Source organism: Amblyraja radiata, chromosome 34 (assembly GCF_010909765.2).
Source record: "Amblyraja radiata isolate CabotCenter1 chromosome 34, sAmbRad1.1.pri, whole genome shotgun sequence".
NCBI classification, from domain to species: Eukaryota; Metazoa; Chordata; class Chondrichthyes; order Rajiformes; family Rajidae; genus Amblyraja; species Amblyraja radiata.
Window position 1 is genome coordinate 10,722,631 of NC_045989.1, and position 19,189 is coordinate 10,741,819.

At 41.7% G+C, this 19,189-nt stretch overlaps 1 protein-coding gene across 3 annotated transcripts in view; it reads right to left on the reverse strand.

The window, feature by feature from the left end:
* Positions 1 to 19,189, reverse strand: part of iqch (IQ motif containing H) — a 115,217-nt gene that overhangs the window by 34,006 nt on the left and 62,022 nt on the right. For all 3 annotated transcript variants that reach the window (XM_033050028.1, XM_033050029.1, XM_033050030.1), the window contains 2 exons: positions 8,675 to 8,795; positions 2,630 to 2,916 (listed from right to left, as the gene is read on the reverse strand). In XM_033050028.1, the coding sequence (XP_032905919.1) occupies positions 2,630 to 2,916; positions 8,675 to 8,795 (408 nt within the window). The remainder of the gene's footprint in view (positions 1 to 2,629; positions 2,917 to 8,674; positions 8,796 to 19,189) is intronic.

Here is a 19,189-nt window from a genome sequence, read left to right on the forward strand (position 1 = left end):
GTTCTCCCGTGGTCGGGGGCTTCGAGCCTTCCATTGACGGTACGATCTTGACTCCCGTAGCCAGTGGCAGGCCCTCCGCGTCGGGGCGATCAGCTGCTGCATCGGGGGTGGATGTCAGCTCCCCGCGTCGCCGATCAGACCCCGGGTCGGGGCTAGTCTAAAGCTGCGACTTTGGAGCTCCCGACTTGGTCTCTCCCCAAGACTGCAAGCTCATTGATGTTAAAGTCCGCAGGCCGCGGTTGGAGTGTCGATCCCAGGCAAGGAATCGGCTCCGGTGGTAAATCCATGCCCCGTGGTGGGGCTCAAAGTCAGTCACGAGCGAGGCCTCCAGTTCCACGATGTTAGGCTGCAGAGCGACCGGAGATACGACCCGGAAAACAATCGCATCTCCGGCAAAGTAAGAAATTGAAAATGTGCAGAGGCCAAAATTGAAGGAGGCAATTATAGTCCCCTAGTTGCTACCTCAACCAACACCATCTTACCTACTCACTTTTACCTCAAAACTATGTTTCAACCAAATCCCACTCGCCTGTGGTCACCTATTACCCTCCAAGCTTTGCACTGCCCCTCCATGCTTTCCTCCCCCATCCCCTACAGTCTGCAGAATGCTCCCAACGCAAAAGGTCACCTATCCATGTTTTCCAAGGAACTATCTGACCTGTAGTTACTTCAGCACTTTGTGTCTTTTGTTTCAACTAAAGACCCTTTTCTCCTTCCTTTCAGACATCTAAAATCACAGACCAACAGATCTTGAATTCTCGCACTGCTCTGGTTTTTTCCCCCAATTTATTCTGTTGCAATATTTCCTCTCAGCCTTACTACTTGACTCATGTTCACCAAAGTTTTCTGCTCTTCCCCTCTCTGATTCGGAAGGTTGCCCTCAACTTGCGAGATGAAGAAGTGTGTACAGAATTCCCTCGTAGATTTATTGCTGCCTGGTTTGATGTTGAATTGTTTGGTTAAGCTTTTATTTCCAAAGTTAGCTTTCAACATGTTCAAGGTATCTGCTAAACACCCAGCTGGTGGCCCATTAAGTAAAACTATCTTGGGAATTGCTGATGTTAAACCAAACAAACCAGCAAGGTTGGAGACTGAATCATGTCCTGCTCCTTTGGGATAATTCTCAACATTGCTACCAGGTTGATGGCCACTACAGTTAATTGATCGCTTTTTATAGAGCTCGGGCAATTAATGATTCCATTTACTGGAGTTGTATGGTTAGATTACACTCCAGTTATTGAAATTGAAATTCCTCCCCCCTTATAAACCCAATTCACTTTCCCTGCACCTTGACTTAATATTGGACCCTTTATCATGGTGAAACATCCCAGTGGGCTTCTACAGGATGATTAACCCGATAGCAAATGACATAAGACATCAGAGGAAATGTTCAAATATTTTAAGCAAACATTTTGAGGAACATCTTAAAAAGAGAGTGAGGTAGAGGTGTTTAGAGCGGAATTTCCAGAGACTATGGTTAAAGCAATGGCTACCAGCATGAAGTGAATTATAGAGTGCAGGCAGCCACATCTGATGAAGTTAATCATGACACCATAATTGCTATCTTGGCAATCTGCATCTTACTCAGCATTGGAATCAGCACCTGGCTCATGCTCATATATTTTTGGATCTTCATCATTGGGGATGCTTGTAATAAGTTTCAGAATAGATATCTTTGGATAAGTGAAATTGAAGTCCAACAAATTAAGTCTTGTTCATTAATGGTCTGCTGTGCTGCTGCAAGTAAGAATTTCATTGTTCCATTTTGGGACATATGCCAATCAAACACTCTTGATTTGTCTCTTGGAATGTATTACATTCAATATATACCAAGACCATTTAAACAATCAGTCTGAAGAAGGGTTTCGGTCCGAAACGTTGACTATTTCCTTCGCTCCATAGATGCTGCTGCACCAGCTGAGTTCCTCCAGCGCTTTTGTCTACCTTCGATTTTCCAGCATCTGCAGTTCCTTCTTAAACAATAAGACCACCCCTTCAGATATTTTAAAATAAATGGTAATAAGGACACTATAGAGAGTGGTATGATTCATACATTTGTGTCTCAGATTGGAGTGGAGCTGCTGTATGGAATGCAATAGCTCAACACCAACAGCTGACAAGTCTGTTCTCAGCAAGAACCAACATCAAACCTTGGAAAAACTGTGTAATCATTCTCACTTATCCATTACTTTATATTTAATTAGAACAAGTTTTTTTGAGGGGAGCGGATGGAGGAAAATAAGTTTGATTGCATTCAGTTAAATTGTTCTTCTGGATCAAGAGACACCATAATAATTATATGCCTATTACAATGAATCTTTCAATGAGTATTGAGCTACTTTATCGAAGTCAAATATAAATTTAGGTAGAGGTACAATTTAATTAATTAAAATAATACTTAGGACATGATATGAGTGTGCATCCCCACATGGCAAAAGCTAACCTTTTCAGTTTGTAATTAGTCCACTGACCTGAGAAGATGGATTAGCTCATTTAGCGAATTTTATAGCTGATATGCTCGCAAAGCTTCATGTTATTTTTTTTTGTAATTTTTTTTAAATTGTCACCTAGGGAACCAGATCTTTATTAGTCAGTCTGATATATGAACCTCAATTTGTGTCCACCTCACCTGCTGCTCCATTGTGTGTGGATGTATGAAGGTCACCAGGTCAATCGAGAAGAAACCTATCATTCCTCGGCATTTGCAGGCCTCAGCGATCTTTACACACATCGAGTGCAGGTTGCTCGGATCCACAGAGCACTGTGGTACGGTGGTGCCCCAGCATTCCAAGGGACTCGTGGAATGGATCTGGTCCCCGCAAGATACCATTGATATTTCCCCTGTTGGCTCTATCAGCATGTCCACGGTGAGGTTAGTAACACTGTCTGACGGTGGATATGCCTCCACCACGCCACCTTAGAAAAAGGATAGAACAATAATTGTTCAAACTACTTCTATGGTCTATACTGTTTCTAATTGTCAACTCAAAGTTACAAACGAATGAAATATGCAAGGTTACTAATGCATTAATTAAGATATATATGATTTTACAAATATACACTAGATCCTACAAAACATCCCAGTTTGTAATCAGAAATTATTTAAGACATTTCTCTTTTATAAAGCCAACTACTACAAATATTAGTGTACAGTATGTTAATCATCCACTTTGAAATTGTTTGGTCGTATAATATTACCATTCTGCTTAATCAATTAAAAGAGACCAGAAACTTTTCCCTGGTCAATTCGTCCATTCCCACCCAAACCACCCCCTCCCCTGGTACTTTCCCTTGCAACCGCAGGAAATGCTACACTTGTCGCTTTACCTCCCTCCTCGACTCCATCCAAGGACCCAAGCAGTCTTTCCAGGCGAGGCAGAGGTTCACCTGCACCTCCTCCAACCTCATCTTTTGCATCCGCTGTTCCAGGTGTCAACTGTTCGACATCGGTGAGACCAAGCGCAGGCTTGGCGATTGCTTCGCCCAACCCCTCCGCTCAGTTCACAATGGCCAACCTGATCTCCTGGTGGCTCAGCACTTCAACTCCCCCTCCCATTCCAAATCCGACCTTTCTGTCCTGGGCCTCCCACATGGCCAGAGTGAGTCTCACCACAAATTGGAGGAGCAGCACTTCATATTTAAGCTTGGGTAGTTTACACCCCAGTGTTATGAACATTGACTTCTCCAATTTCAAGTGGTCCTTGCTTTCTCCTTCCTTCCCCTCTCCTTCCCAGCTCTCCCACAGCCTACTGTCCCCGCCTCTTCCTTTCTTTTTCCCGCTCCCCCTCCCACTTCAGTCTGAAGAACGGTCTCGACCCGAAACGTCGCCTATTCCTTTGCTCCAGAGATGCTGCCTCACCCGTTGAGTTGCTCCAGCATTTTCGTCTACCAGAAATGTAATATAGATCAGGTAACTGTAACTGTTAATAGATTTCTTCAAATGAAGCACATCAGATCCAATGATTTCAGAATACTACTCTAACATTTAGCTGAACGGCTGCTATTTAATCCAATGCCCTGTCAACTACCTATCAACCAAGAATTTAAAAAAACAGGTAATTATCATTATCAAAACTAATAATTATGAGAGATTTTCCTATTTTAGTTTACTAATCCAACTTGTAGCTTCTTTTCTACTGCAAGCACAAATTCTTGTTGGTGTGGGCATTAATGGATCACCCAGTTACCAGGCACCCAGTTACCAGACCATTCCTAGAATGCAAACATTTCCATAGCCATGTCTCACCCAGTTACCAGGCATTATGTGCACATTTTCTAGCACCGGTTACATGATTGTGATCAGGGTTGGCATTTCGGGGTGAATTTCTTTCACTTTGCTTTGGCACCGATTTTAATGGACACCCCTGCTAGTATGAGGTGTCGCAGGGTAGACCGAACAAACCTACAACCTCCAGAAAGGCTTCATACCAGAGCAAGCACACAAAGCTCATCCCTATCTATGCTGAATGCTATTCCTTATCCAAGTGATAGAACTCATTTTACTCAAATCACAAGAGCAGAATTTTGCTTGATTACTAAGAGAATCTGAATGATATTGTGTACTTAACTTTATATAACACTGGAGAAAACATTTAAATATTGCTGTTATTAATACAACGTATTTTCTTAAATTTTAAGCTGCAATATTGCCATTTTAATAATTATTAACAGGCTCTCAGGAGCATTATTCCGAATAGAAATTGCATGACATTAGAATTGAGTTGCTAACCGAGATCAAATTCTGATGAAATTCAATATCCATCATAGAAAAGATGCAACAAATCTGCACTGGAGAATAGATTACCAGTTTTTAATGTGGTTTTCATCTCTGCGTGTTATCATTTACAAATAAAATGAAAAGCAGCCAAGCAAACACACCCACAATTCACGTTCCGGTATACTTGCTCCAAGCTGAATTAAAGAGTTTCTAAACATGAAAAATATTGCAGCAGCGAGAACACAACGCAACAGACAGAAAACATTTCTAATAATGATGAGCAAACACTTTAGATTTGAATTTTTATGGTCTCTCTTCAGATCTCTTCCTCCAATTTTTCAAAATTGGACAAGGAGCCGTTTTATGCTAAAATGGAGTTGTCAAGTTACTTTCCATCATTTAAACAGAGAATAATGGATACCTGGCAATGAGATAAAGGCTGTAATCGAATTAAGGGACTCCAGATGGTCCACGTATGGAATAGTGGATACCTGGGAGCGATTACGAGGTTGTAATGTAATTGAGGGGTTCAAATGGTTTATTTATGTGGCCTTTTCCTTGGCGGTGTTCCATCAGAAGCACCTGTGTGCTACTCCTGCCACTAATGTTACTCTGTAGTGCAAGCAGCACAAATCCTGTTGCTCAGGTGCTTTTGGCCCAAACGTTTACGAGATAGTTCGTCTTTACAGCATCTTAATCTTTTAAACGAGCAGCACATTTAAGAACAAAGCAGTGTTTCCAGATTGTTATATCTGTTCATGCAGACGTTTACAGCTTGCCTGAACATTTTAGATTTCATGAATATTTTGGCCATTCCTTTTAGGCCTTTGTTGTTGGGCTTGAAGGGCTGTGTCAGTAAAAACATCTGACTCCTTGTTTCCTTTCAAAAGGAGAAGTAAATCAAAAAAAAAAAATTGCAGCTGCTGCAAATCTGAAACAACATCAGAAAATGCTGGAAACACTCAGCAGGTCAGGCAATATTGTGGAAAGAGAAACAAGGGTAACATTTCATTCAAACTGTTCCTTGACCCAAAACATTAACTCTTTCTCTTTCCAGCAATTTCACCCCAACACACAGTGTTTGCAGCACTTTTTGCTTTTATTCTTTACACCAGGAACTGATTCGACACAAATGATTTCAAGTGCAATCTGAGCTGATCAAATCATCCAAATACAAAATGGAACTTTCATTGTTTCTTTCTGATTAGATGCTGCCTGATTTCCAGCATTTTCCATTTTCATTCCAGATGGAATATACATGGGACATGACCCATTCTCTACTTGGGCAGCAAGGATGTAGAGTAGGGAGTACAGCCATCTGAGCAATGAACATTGTAGACATAAAGATGCTGGATGATTTGATTATTTTTAGGGATCAAGCAGTATTTTTACAAAGGTACACAAAAATGCTGGAGAAACTCAGCGGGTGCAGCAGCATCTATGGAGCGAAGGAAATAGGTAACGATTCGGGCCGAAACCCTTCTTCAGGATTTTTCACAATACTTTTCCCCAGGAGGTTAAAGGTTAGTATTAGCTGCAATTCAAACATTGTGTTCATATGTTATAATGATAGGTAATAATTTCTAGACTTTAATGCAATAACTAGAATGTACAAGTAAAGAAGATTGTAGTCAGTCAATATTAACTGTGGACAAAATGCAATTTTTCTTTTTATATGCTTTACTATGTTTTATAACTCTGTAGTGAGTTTAATTCAAGGATTTGATTGCTCGATAAATCAATCTTCTAAAAATATTAGGAAAAATAAATACAGTGACCTTTCCTTCCTATATCTTACAAATGCTGCAAGAGAGACAAATCAAGTTGAAATGCAACAGCTCCTTATGATTTAACAGAATTATCCTGCTTATAGCTGAACCTAGCAGACCAGACAACAAAAGGTTTGGTCCACAGCCTGTTCCAAGCTTGCTCTCAGACTAGACAGATGTAGAAAGTTTAAGAAAGAACTGCAGATGCTGGGATAAAAAATCGAAGGTAGACAAAAATGTTGGAGAAACTCAGCGGTTGAGGTAGCATCTGTGGAGTGAAGGAATAGGTGGCTTTTCGGGTCGAGACCCTTCTTCAGACTGATGTGGATGTGGAGGTGGGGCGGGAGGAGGAAAGGAAGAGGTGGAGACAGTAGGCTGTGGGAGAGCTGGGAAGGGGAGGGGAAGGAGGGAGAAAGCAAGGACTACCTGAAGTTGGAGAAGTCAATGTTCATACCGCTGGGGTGTAAACTGCCCAAGCGAAATATGAGGTGCTGCTCCTCCAATTTACGCTGGGCCTCACTCTGCCCATGGAGGAGGCCCAGGACAGAAAGGTCGGATTCGGAATGGGAGAGGAGTTGAAGTACTGAGCCACCGGGAGAACAGGTTGGTTAGTTGCGAACCGAGTGGAGGTGTTGGGCAAAGCGATCGCCAAGCCTACGCTTGGTCTCACCGATGTAGAACAGCTGACACCTAGAGCAGTGGATGCAATAGATGAGGTTGGAGGAGGTGCAGGTGAACCACTGCCTCACCTGGAAAGACTGCTTGGGTCCTTGGATGGAGTCAAGGGGGGAGGTTAAGCGACAAGTGTAGCATTTACTGCGGTTGCAGGGGAAAGTACCAGGGGAGGGGGTGGTTTGGGTGGGAAGGGACGAATTGACCAGGGAGTTACAGAGGGAGCGGTCTCTGCAGAAAGCCGAAAGGGGAGGAGATGGGAAGATGTGGCCAGTGGTGGGATAATGTGGCCAGATATAGAAATCAGTTTGGCTTCCCCCTACTGCCAGGAATCTTTCCAGGAGAAACAGGTGCTTGGGTCTAATGTCAAGACAGAATTGGATTAGAACCAGCGAGTATGGGCACAGGCCCTTCGGCACAATTCGTCCATGCCAACCAAGATGCCAATCTATGCTAGCTCCACTTGCCCTCATTGACCATATCCCCTACACGCGTTCTTATTGATGTACAGTATCTGCCCAAGGATTCAGTTGTGAAACTACTATGCATGGGAAGCGGTTAACAATTATTCTGTGGACACATCAGTGATTTTTCATTGTGCCTGTACCTCACCATACTTGTGCATAACGCATGCATTGAAGATCCTCAGACTACCACTAATCGGGCTTTACTGGACTTTTTCTTGCACTTTATCCTGTATCTGTACATGGCTCAATTGTAATCATGTATACTCTTTCCACTGACTGGATAGCACGCAACAAAAAGCTTTTTCACTGTACACATGACAATAAACAAAACTAAACAAACTAAATTAAACTCAACTCGAATTAACCTGATCCACAGGAACCAGTCTTCAGCAGTGTTTATGTATTCTGAAGAGGGAAGGTAGAGAAGGATTGGGGAAAGAAAACGATTCTACTTTTGTTGAATACTGTATGATCAAATTAATGCTAACAGCCGACCAGTAATATCAGGTACTTGTAGAAATCTGTGTTTCTGATTTCTAAAGTTCCTAATCATAACATTGATCAGACATGTTCTTGAAATGCTTCAATCCTTCTGGTAACCATACTCCCACAAATGTTGTGGGGATTTAGACCCGGTTACAATTGTAAGAAGGATAATATATTTGTAGAGGGTGGCGTTTGCATGTACTTGAAGTCCTTATTCCTTCTTGGTGGCAGGAATTACGGCTTCAAAATCCCGTCGTCAGTGCAACATCAAAGCAACATTGATGGGGTGCTATAAAATTAGAGATAATGCCTTTTGGATGAGACATTAAACTAGACTCTGCCTATTCAGGTAGGATATCGCAGGGCATAAATGAACAATTGCCTAACCTGCAGCACCAAAACTGATTAGCTGGGTTCACTTTAATTTGTGCAGCTCGCTGTGTGCGAACTCGCTGACCTATTTGTGTTACCGCTGCAACCAATCTTGGAATCAAATTGATTGAAAAATAAAAAACAGGATTTCCAATGTTATAATAGTGCATCGTCGAAATAAGAAAATATACCTTGACAGAGGAACATTTTTAAGAACTTTTCCCACGTCGGGAATATTTCCTGATTAACTGGTTGTGCATGCTCTGCCAAAACTCCAGGCAATTCCTTGGCCATCTTTATCTCAGCAGGTTCCTGCATAACAAATCAAACATAAACATTAGCAGAGATTACATTCTGTTTTAAAATGGAAACTGGAAAATCAACAGTCACATGGGTCACACAAGTAAAGATGGCAGCTGTTTGTTTACCCGTGCTAATATAACTTGTGTTTCTAAAAAACAAAAGGAACTGCAGATGTTGGTTTATATTTGAAAAAAACACAAAATGCTGGAGTGACTCAGCAGGTCAGGCAGCTTTTCTGACGGACAGGGTTCGGCGATGTCTCAGGTCAGGACCCTTCTTCGGATCTAGATCTTATTCAATCAATGGAGCTGTCCCTATCCCCTGCACCAATATCTTTAGCTCTCAAGAGCTATGTGATCTCAAGTGGTCAACCTTCATAGGTGTGCTAGTTAACCAAAAAGGCATGAGAGCCAAGCTGTTATTGACCATATATAATGATTCCCTGTCTGTGCCTCAAGCAGAAATGCTGGACATTGTTGGGACAGGAGTCATAGTCAATGTTCCAGCTGGAGCCAAAGGTTGCACAGCCATATCTAATCCTGTCTAGTCGTTAACTAAAGTACAGATCTGGTCAGTTCCACACCGCGTGGTAGATTTAGCCACCGAGTCCTCAGGAAAATTACTGCTGGCTTTTAATTGTGTCTTGTGGTTTCAAGTTTTTTTCTCATTTATTATTACAGTCATGGCATGCTGTTTTCTATTGATTGCACCTGCTGAGTGTGTGATGACAGCAAAGGAAGTCATTTAACATTCATTCATACAAAGAGTTTAAGTTCATCATGTAGCTGATGCTCCATTTCAGTGGTGACAGTTCATGGACTGTTGAATATGACACCATTTGGAGTTGATATTAAATCATCTGACACTCTAGAACAATCTGAAGAATGGGTTTATCCCAGGAACTTGGCGAAGATGCTCCCCTTATCCTTCATCATGAGAGAGTGTGAGAGAGTGTGAGTGAGAGAGTGTGTGAGTGAGGGAGTGTGAGTGAGGGAGTGGGGGTGAGGGAGTGTGAGTGAGGCCGTGTGAGTGAGGGAGTGTGAGTGAGGGAGTGTGAGTGAGGGAGTGTGAGTGAGGGAGTGGGGGTGAGTGAGGGAGTGGGGGTGAGTGAGGGAGTGGGGGTGAGTGAGGGAGTGGGGGTGAGTGAGGGAGTGGGGGTGAGTGAGGGAGTGGGGGTGAGGGAGTGTGTGAGTGAGGGAGTGGGGGTGAGGGAGTGAGAGAGTGTGTGAGTGAGAGAGTGTGTGAGTGAGGGAGTGGGGGAGTGGGGGTGAGGGAGTGTGTGAGTGAGAGAGTGTGTGAGTGAGGGAGTGGGAGTGAGAGAGTGTGTGAGTGAGGGAGTGGGAGTGAGAGAGTGTGTGAGTGAGGGAGTGGGGGTGAGGGAGTGGGAGTGAGAGAGTGTGTGAGTGAGGGAGTGAGGGAGTGAGGGAGTGGGAGTGAGAGTGAGAGTGAGAGTGAGAGTGGGAGTGGGAGTGGGAGTGGGAGTGAGTGGGAGTGTGAATGGGAGTGTGAATGGGAGTGTGAGTGGGAGTGCCATACACGAGTACATCAAGTCATGCAAAGGAGACAAATTGTTAATAATTTTTATGCTGAGGAACATGAAGCTCTTGACCAATCTCACTTTGGCACCATTGATGTCGATTGGGGCATGTACATCACCCTCTATCTCCTTCCTACACTCCATCTCATCATTATTCATGATCTGGCCCACTATGAATATAACAATACTACAGATATTACAATAAAATACTACATCTATGGGAAGAGTTTGCAGTTTCCACAATGGCCTCATGAGATATCTCAAAACAAGAGTGGTAATCACCTTTAATCCTGACAGAACTCCTTAGAAAATATGAGAGTTTTTCCTCTGCCACCCTTTCAAGCACTAAGAGCCAGACCACTGCAATTCACTGATTGAAATATGCTCCCCTATCTGCCTTTTACAGCCCTTGGAAGAAGTATTGTCGAGCAGAGGGACCTAAGAGTCCAAGGACATAGTTCCCTGAAAATTGCATCAAAACGTAGATAGGATGGTACAGATTTTTTTTTGACACACTGGCCTTCGGCAGTTCTATGTTTAGAGGTTGGGATGTTATTTTACAGTTGCACAGGATGTTGGCGAGGTCGCATTTGGAGTATTGGGTTCTATTTTCGTTACCCTGCTCGAGGAAGCTGGAAAGACTGCAGAGAAGATCTACGAGAATGGTGCCTGGACTGGAGGGCCTGAGCAGTTGATCAGGCTAGGACCATGTGCCTTGGAGCACCAGAGCTGAGGGGTGATCTTATAGTGGTGTATAAAATCATGAGGGGAATACAAAGGATGAATGCACAGAATCTTTATTCCCCGGGGTAGATGTAAGAACTAATGGGCATAGGCATAAGGTGAGCGAGGAAAGAGGGACTACCTTTATGATCCCTCTCCTAAGAGGTCCTACCTATATACACTATCTAGGCCCTGCCTAACATTATATATCACAATTAAATCTCCCCTCAGCCGCCTCCACTCCAAAGAAAACAACCCAAACTTATCCAATCTTTGGTCATGGCTACAATTTTCATGTCCAAACAATACCTTCATAAAGCTCAACTCCATCCTCTTCAGTGGAATTACATCTTTGTTGGTCTGGTCACCTTTTTACTATGTTTTGTACAACATTGTACTATTTCTTTATGAATGTCCATACAGGCATAGAATCACATAGGACCGAAACAGGCCATTCAGACTAGCATGTCCATGATGGCCATTGCACTTATTTAGACTGATCCCATTTACCCCTTTCTGGTCCATTGCCTCTGGAGTCATAAAGGCCACGTTACCTTTTCTGCATCAAAGGTATTAAATAAACTTAAATTGTTAGTGTGCCTGCATTCAATATTATAAATAAATACTGGTTATTCTTCTGCACAGCAGTGCTGATCAAGTAATATATCAGTTCAAATTAATACTGCAATGCTGTCATAACTCGATGGGCAAAGGTGGGTATTGAAATAAGACCTCAAAATCTACCATTAATGCCCAGTTTCAGTTTAGTTTAAATTCAGAGATACAGAGTGGAAATATGCCCTTCGGCCACAGTCTGCACTGACCAGCGATCCCTGTATTCTACAGACTTAGGGACAAATTACAATTTGCATAAACCAAATTAACCTACAAACCTGGAGTCTTCAGAGTGTGGGAGAAAACCGGAATACCCGGGGGAAACCCACGTGGTCACAGGGAGAACGTACAAATTCCATACAGACAGCTCCAGTGGTCAGCATCAAACCCGGGTCTCTGGAGTTAAGGCAGCCACTCTACCGCTGTTTGGACCAGACCTCACCACAGCCTCGGACCAAACATGAACTGAATTCAAGACGGAGATGAGAGTGATTGCCCTGAATATTTAGTATTGACCAAGTGTGGCATTAAGGTCTGGTAAAACTGAAGTTAACAGGCTACAAGGTAAAAACACTCCAGTGGTTGTAATCATACAAAGAAAGATGGTTTAGGTCAGTTTAGAGATATGGCACTGAAACAGGCCCTTCAGCCCACTGAGTCTGCACTGACCAACAATCACCTATACACTAGTTCTATCCTACACACTAGTGACAACTGAGAGAAGCCAATTAATGTACAAACCTGCACGTCTTTGGAATGTGGAGGAAACCGGAGCAAACCCACGTGATCACAGGGAGAACATACCAACTCCATACTGACAGCACCCATACTCAGGATTAAACCCAGCTGCTTCATTAATCATTGTCTTTCTATCATAAGGTCAGAAATGATAATGTCTGTTGATAGTTACAAAGTTCAATTCCATTCATAATTCCTCACCAAATAGAACAACCATACCTGAATGCAGAAAGACCTGGACAACAAAGGTTGGTAGGACTTGAGTAACAACAAGATATGACAATAGATATCGGCAACAAGAGAAAATTGAACCACCTGCCCTTGATATTCAATGGCATTACCATTTCTGAGAAACACCCCACCTCAATATTCTGGGTATCACCATTGACCAAAAACTTAACTGGATTAGCTATGTAAATATCAGGTTAATGAGAGTGTTTCTGAGGCTGGTTATACTCTGGTGACTAACTCACTTCTGAACTCCTTTCCACAAACTACAAGATACAAGTCAAGAGCATGAGGACTCTCCACATGAGGACTGTTCCAACAACACTCAAGAAGCTCATGCCATCCAGGACCCAGCAGATGATTTGATTGCCACCCCATCTACCATCTTAAACATGTATTACCACCGAGCCTAAAATCTCTCGCTCTCTATGCAGCCGCACTGAAAGAGCACCTTCACCACAAACGGTTCAAGAGCTCGCCACCATTTTTTTCAAGCTCATTCTTTCTTTGGAAATTAATACAGATGCAAATAATCCAAGGCACTTTAAAGATTATTAATTGTCTTATTATATTTTAAGGTTATTCTGGAATAGTTAGGCAGCAAACCCGAGGACTCTGCAGACTTATCTTCAGGCTTTTTGTAGCTCAGCCATGAAGCCACCTGGACTCCCATTGAACCAAATTGTTCATTCTCAAGTAGGACCACGACTTAGACTGAGGGGCTTGAAAGTTCCTTCCATAGGTGTGTCAGGAAGCTGTAGCATTCAATGGTTCTGCATTTCTGAATTTCTCTTTTCCTGTTAAGATTCCTCCATTCAAGCTTCCTCATGTGAGCAAGCACCACCTTTTGGTCTGCCAAATAGTTTGATACAATGCTTATTATTCCAAGTAGTGTGTGTCACTATTGAAGCTCTTCAGGGAGGTTCTTGGGGTGGGAGATTGCAATCTTCACGTGGTCTGCCCTGTTTCGACGAATGCAATCAATCTGGTGTGCACAATGAAATAAGATCAAATAGAACAAGTTGTCCTACAACTGTGCATGCCATTTGCAAGGAGAAGAAGGGAGGTTCTTAGAGAGTCTTTGAATCTCTTTTTCTGTCCAACACATGACCAATTGTCCTCAGTCAGCTCACCATTAAGTAGCTGCTTTGGTGACCTGTCATAAGATATTCTTCTGATATGTCTCGCCCACCTGATCTGTGATTCTTCCTGTAATGTGTAGATGTTGAGGTTTGTCTGATACAGAATCACCTATCTGAAATCTTGTCTTGCCACTTGATCACAGCATGGATTGGGAACAGTTCCATCCAAGAATGCAAGAAATTGTGGACGTAGCCCGGATCACATAAACCAACCTCTCTTCCATTGGCTCCAACTACACTTCATACTGCTTCGGCAAGGCCACCAGCATAATCAAGGACGAGTCGCATCCCAGCCACTCACTCATCGCCCCATTCCCATCAGGCAAAAGGTACAGAAATGTGAATACGCAAACCTCCAGATTCACGGACAGTTTCTTCCCAGCTGTTATCAGGCGACTGAACCATCCTATCACTAACTGGAGAGCGGTACTGAACTGCCATCTACTTCATTGGAGACCATCGGACTATCTTTAATCGGACTTTACCTTGCAATAAAAGTAACTGTACACTCTGGACAGCTTGATAGTAATCATGTATAGTCTTTTCACTGGCTGGCTAGCAGGCAACAAAAAGCTTTTCACTGTACCTCGGTACACGTGACAATAATAAACTAAATTAAACAAAACGGTCATGTGGAAACGGTTAAGGTTTTTGGCATGTCTGCTGTACACTGCCCTATCTCGTTAGCAAAGAGTGACGTGGGTATGACAATAGCACAATACACCTTCAGTTTGATCTTTAGGCTGAGTCCTTATTGTTCCCCCAAAATACAGACTAGTATAAAGACCACACTTGTAACTGGACAGGAAGGTCCAAGCTGCAGTTGTCCATCTGCTTAATAATGGTGTAGAAGATGCCGCAACAATTGTAGAGTTTTGTTTCCCTCTTGCACAATCTTGTCACCCAATTGTTTATGTTGGAAGTTGAAGTAATTTAGTATGCACATTTTAAGCATTTGTGCGAGAACAGTGGTGATCATAAATTTCTACCCTGTAGTTTTAAATTACCATTTTAAGTTACCAGCAACTGGAATTATAGCATGCTGCACCAATATTGCTTGGGTTTAATACAATTTAAATGAGATCTTTAATGCTTTATTTCTTTTAAATTCTCTGAATTAAAAAAGCAGCACACTGCATAAATGACATACATTTACCTATTTGGATCTCTGCCCAGACTGAAATCCTTTACTCTCCGTTTTATTCTCTAATTTCCTGAAGTGCTGACTGTCTTTTATGTTCTACAGCGCCAACTGACAGAAGTGTGCTGGTCGGAGTGAATTCACATTATCTGGTCTGTTAGAACAGGACCCCAGATTATTTGCAAGTGGTGTAATCACAACACCATAATGCCTTCTGCATAAAATCAGCTATCATCTGTCTTGGTATAGAAGTGGGCCATTCAGCCCTTTCAACCTGTTCCACCATTTAATTCAAACACGATTGATCTGTACCTTAACATCATCTATCTATCATGGTTATCTAACCCTTAATACCTTTTCTATCAAAAAGCTATCAATCTCAGTTTTGAAATTTCAAGTTGACTCTCAGGCACAAGGAGCATGTTTCGAATATCTATCATTCTATAATTGAAGATGTACTTCCCGTCATCTGCATAACCAGCCAAGCTGAAAATATAATGTTATATTGCCAGGTTCAGAAATGCCCTATCACAGGAAATACTTCATTTATCGATTATCCTACAGAAAATTAACTGGATCAGCCACATAATTACTAGGGCTACAAAAGCAGGTCGCAGAATAAATCCTGCAATGTTATAACCTATTGTTCACTGCTTTTCACCATTGGTAAGACATGTCAGGTATATGATGAAATATCCTCTTCTTGCCCGAACGAATGCAGGGTCAACATCACTCATGAAGCTCAACACCATCCGGGACAAAACAGCTTGTTGGATTAACATCCCATTCACCATCTTAAACATCCACTCACTTCACTAGAGATGCATTGCAGTTACCCTTCCACATCTAGAATTTCCATCACCAAGCAGGAGATTGTCACCAACTCCAGCTTTCCTTCTAAATCACCTAAAATCCTAATCAGGAAATTCATCTTAGTCCTTCATACTCATCAGGTCTAAATCCTGGTATTCTCTAAGGAACAGCATTGACAAATTACCAAACCTAAGAACTGCAACAGTTCCAGGTGGTGTTTCTTCATCACCTCCTCAAAGATAGTTAGGGACAGGCAAGAAATGTTGGCCGTGCCAAGGTTAATGAACAATAGTTAATTCCTACCAACGTAAGCACCTCAATAAAATTACTCATTTGTCAGAAGAAGGGTTCTGACCAGAAACGTCACCTATCCATGTTGGCCCGCTGAGCTACTCCAGCACTGGGTGTCTTCTACTCATTGGTCATCTGTACTCAAGGGAATGGAAGCCTCGTCTGTGAAACTCATCCTCAATTTTATCCATCTCCAGATGTTGATCTTAAATGGTTACAGTTGGCAAACAGTTGTATTACTCTGTTCTCCACTGTTGAGAGGCTAATACATATTACAGTTTTAATGTTCTAAATAATGTTAAACCTTGCTCACGGTGTGGATCACGTTCATTTAAAGCAAAATTAAATTCCATTGCAAACACTCAGGGATCCCTTTCCCCATGTTGGTGTTTGAGATCCCGCTAGCTCAAAAGCAGGGACTTTCCTGATGTTAGAACCCAGGATCAAGGCCACATGGCTATGCAGCCCATGCTGAGAGTTTTGTGGCTGGATAATATGCCATATTTCTTCACAATTCATTGTTTAATCTTCTTGATGAAAAAGTGCAATGAATTTAGAATTAATCTGATGGAAGCATTGGTTCTGTGATTAAATATATTACTCTGTTCTCTCATCTCCCCAATTCATCTGTTGCCTATTATTCGGGTTCTATGAAAATGAGATTCAGCATCCAAAATATAAATTGTATATTTTAAAAATTGAGAAAAGTTCAATTATCACTGTTTGATCTCACAGAACAGAAGTACATATGGCACAATCTCCTTGTAAAAGGAATCACTATGTTAGCATATTACTATACAAATGCCTCATTTTTTGTCTTCCACTGTTAATGGAAAATGTTTTGTAAAATATTTGTTGCGTCTATTGAACCCATCTGAGACAATTTCCTCTTATATCTAATGACCCATCACGCTTATGTGAAATGCAATTCGATGTGGCTTCAGCATGCATTAAGTGGAATTGAGAGCAGCATACAGACTCTGTGTCCACATGGTATTATCTGCTCACTCTTCCTTGAGAGGCTGCATCGCTCATTATCCAGACTTCAACTCAGTTCCACAGAAAGGCTTAGGCCTGTTTAAAACTGAAGAGCCTTTTTCTTTTATAACATAATAGGGACACATATGTTATGCTGGAACAAATAAGCAGAAACTAGCTGCTTTAAATGCCTGGCACAGGACTCAGAAGCTCTTCTTCCACTCTTCTGTTCAGCTACATTTTCTTTTTCTTAAATACCACATGGGGTCCACTTTCTTCTTTTCTTTGGGATTAATTACCCTTCAAGCTGAGACCAATTACTCCCAATAATTAAACTATACACATGTAGTTTTGCAAGAGGGTAACCAAAAAAAGCACATGACAACATTATTTTAAAATTATTTCTGTGACCCTTTCCCCCCCCCCCCCCCCCATGTTCTGCGAGGCAAGGTTCCATGGTCACTCGCTGCCCTCTTGAATATGTCCCGTGGCCGTTCTCCATGGCTGATGTTGGTGAATGTCAGTCGGCAGCTGACCATGAAGGGCGTCACAATTGGGCTGGATTCTTTTCTTCAACTAACATCCGCGCATCTAAACTTGTCAGCAGAGGTTAGTGCCGAGTGGCGTACATTGACCACATTTTCTCCCTTTCTCACCCAAAGGTGCTTAATACAATTGTCATCGTGGCCAAACTCACCTAACTCAGTGCAGACTAGTAATCATATCCGAGACTTCCTGGCATGAATGCTTTAGTCATTATCAAGGAGTTTTTTTTTGTATATAAAACCCAAGCGCATTTCAAACAGCACAGAATGTCATCTAAATTTGCCATATTAACAGGTTTACGAGGTGCAATTAATTAGGCATTATCATAGTCAAAAATCTTGAATATTTCGTACATAGCACTCTAATAAAGCTGTCATTGTGATACAAGACAAAATTAAATAAAAAAATCATGTCACTTCATTTTCGAGCGTACGTTACGAAACAACTGATTTCGTTTTCTGGTCACATATTCCAATTAGTTTGTACTGTAAACTTCTACCAGCTTAAGACTGAATAAAGATTTTCCCCAGCCCATCTTTCTTGATCTACAATGTTTTGTTCCCATACTGAGAGGCTGCAAGTTACATTATATTGCTGCAACTTTAACACTTCAAGATGTTCCTGCAAACTTATTTTACTTGCTATCAGAGCATTAACTTCCAAGTGTACCTAGCCAACAATGTATTTGGTTTTTCCCATTGTCTTCATTTTAGCCACTGTTCAGATCTTCCCAATTGATTTGAAATACCTTGAGAATAAATTAAGAGTTCGAGCGGTCCTTACAAATGTGACAATTACATCCTGAAGTTTAACTAAATAGTCCTACAAGTTTCAAATTTAACTGCTGAAAAATAGACCAATGCTTTTTGGTTCTGGTATATTCAGAATTGCATATAGGCAAAAATTGCACAAGGACAGCAATACATAAAAGAGCTGGTTTATAAAGTAATTCGCCAAGGCAGATGTTTTGTTTTGTTACTGCATTACATGGAAAGGAAAGGGCAGAGGGAAAGTTATACTAAATTTCCAGAGCTTCAGCTAATGGTCGATGAGATGAAGAATTATTTTGTGCTACGCAGTTCTTTGCATCACAGAAAGCAGTGAAATTTGTCTCATATTACAAAGAATAGCCAGATGAAAATTATTGTTACAGAAGGCTGCATGATAACTGTGACAGGAAAATAAAGGTGAATTCTCAAACTATGTATAAACAAGAAATACACCACAAATCTTTTTCCCCCAACAAGCTGGACTATTAATTTTATTCTCCCTAACATGCACACCAATTTCAATCAAAACAGCTATCGAGTGACCAGAACAGAGGCTTTTGCACCGATACTTTAGCAGTTGATAGGAAATGCCTCGGAACAGCCGAGGGATACATTTTCCATCTGTTTATTTTTCTTAACCATTGCAGCAAAGAACTCAGTGGATTACAGTGAATGATAAGGAACTCGTCCAAGGAGAATGGTATGCAGATCTTTTAAACTAACTAAAGTTAAGTCAAATTAAATATATGTAATTGTTTTTTTGCATGTGTTTGATTATTTTTAAATATATACATTTTAAAAAAAAACTTCTTATGTGATTTTGACAAGGGTGGGGCCTTGCCAGCTGTTGAAGCCTTTCTGGGATCACAGCTGGCCAAGTG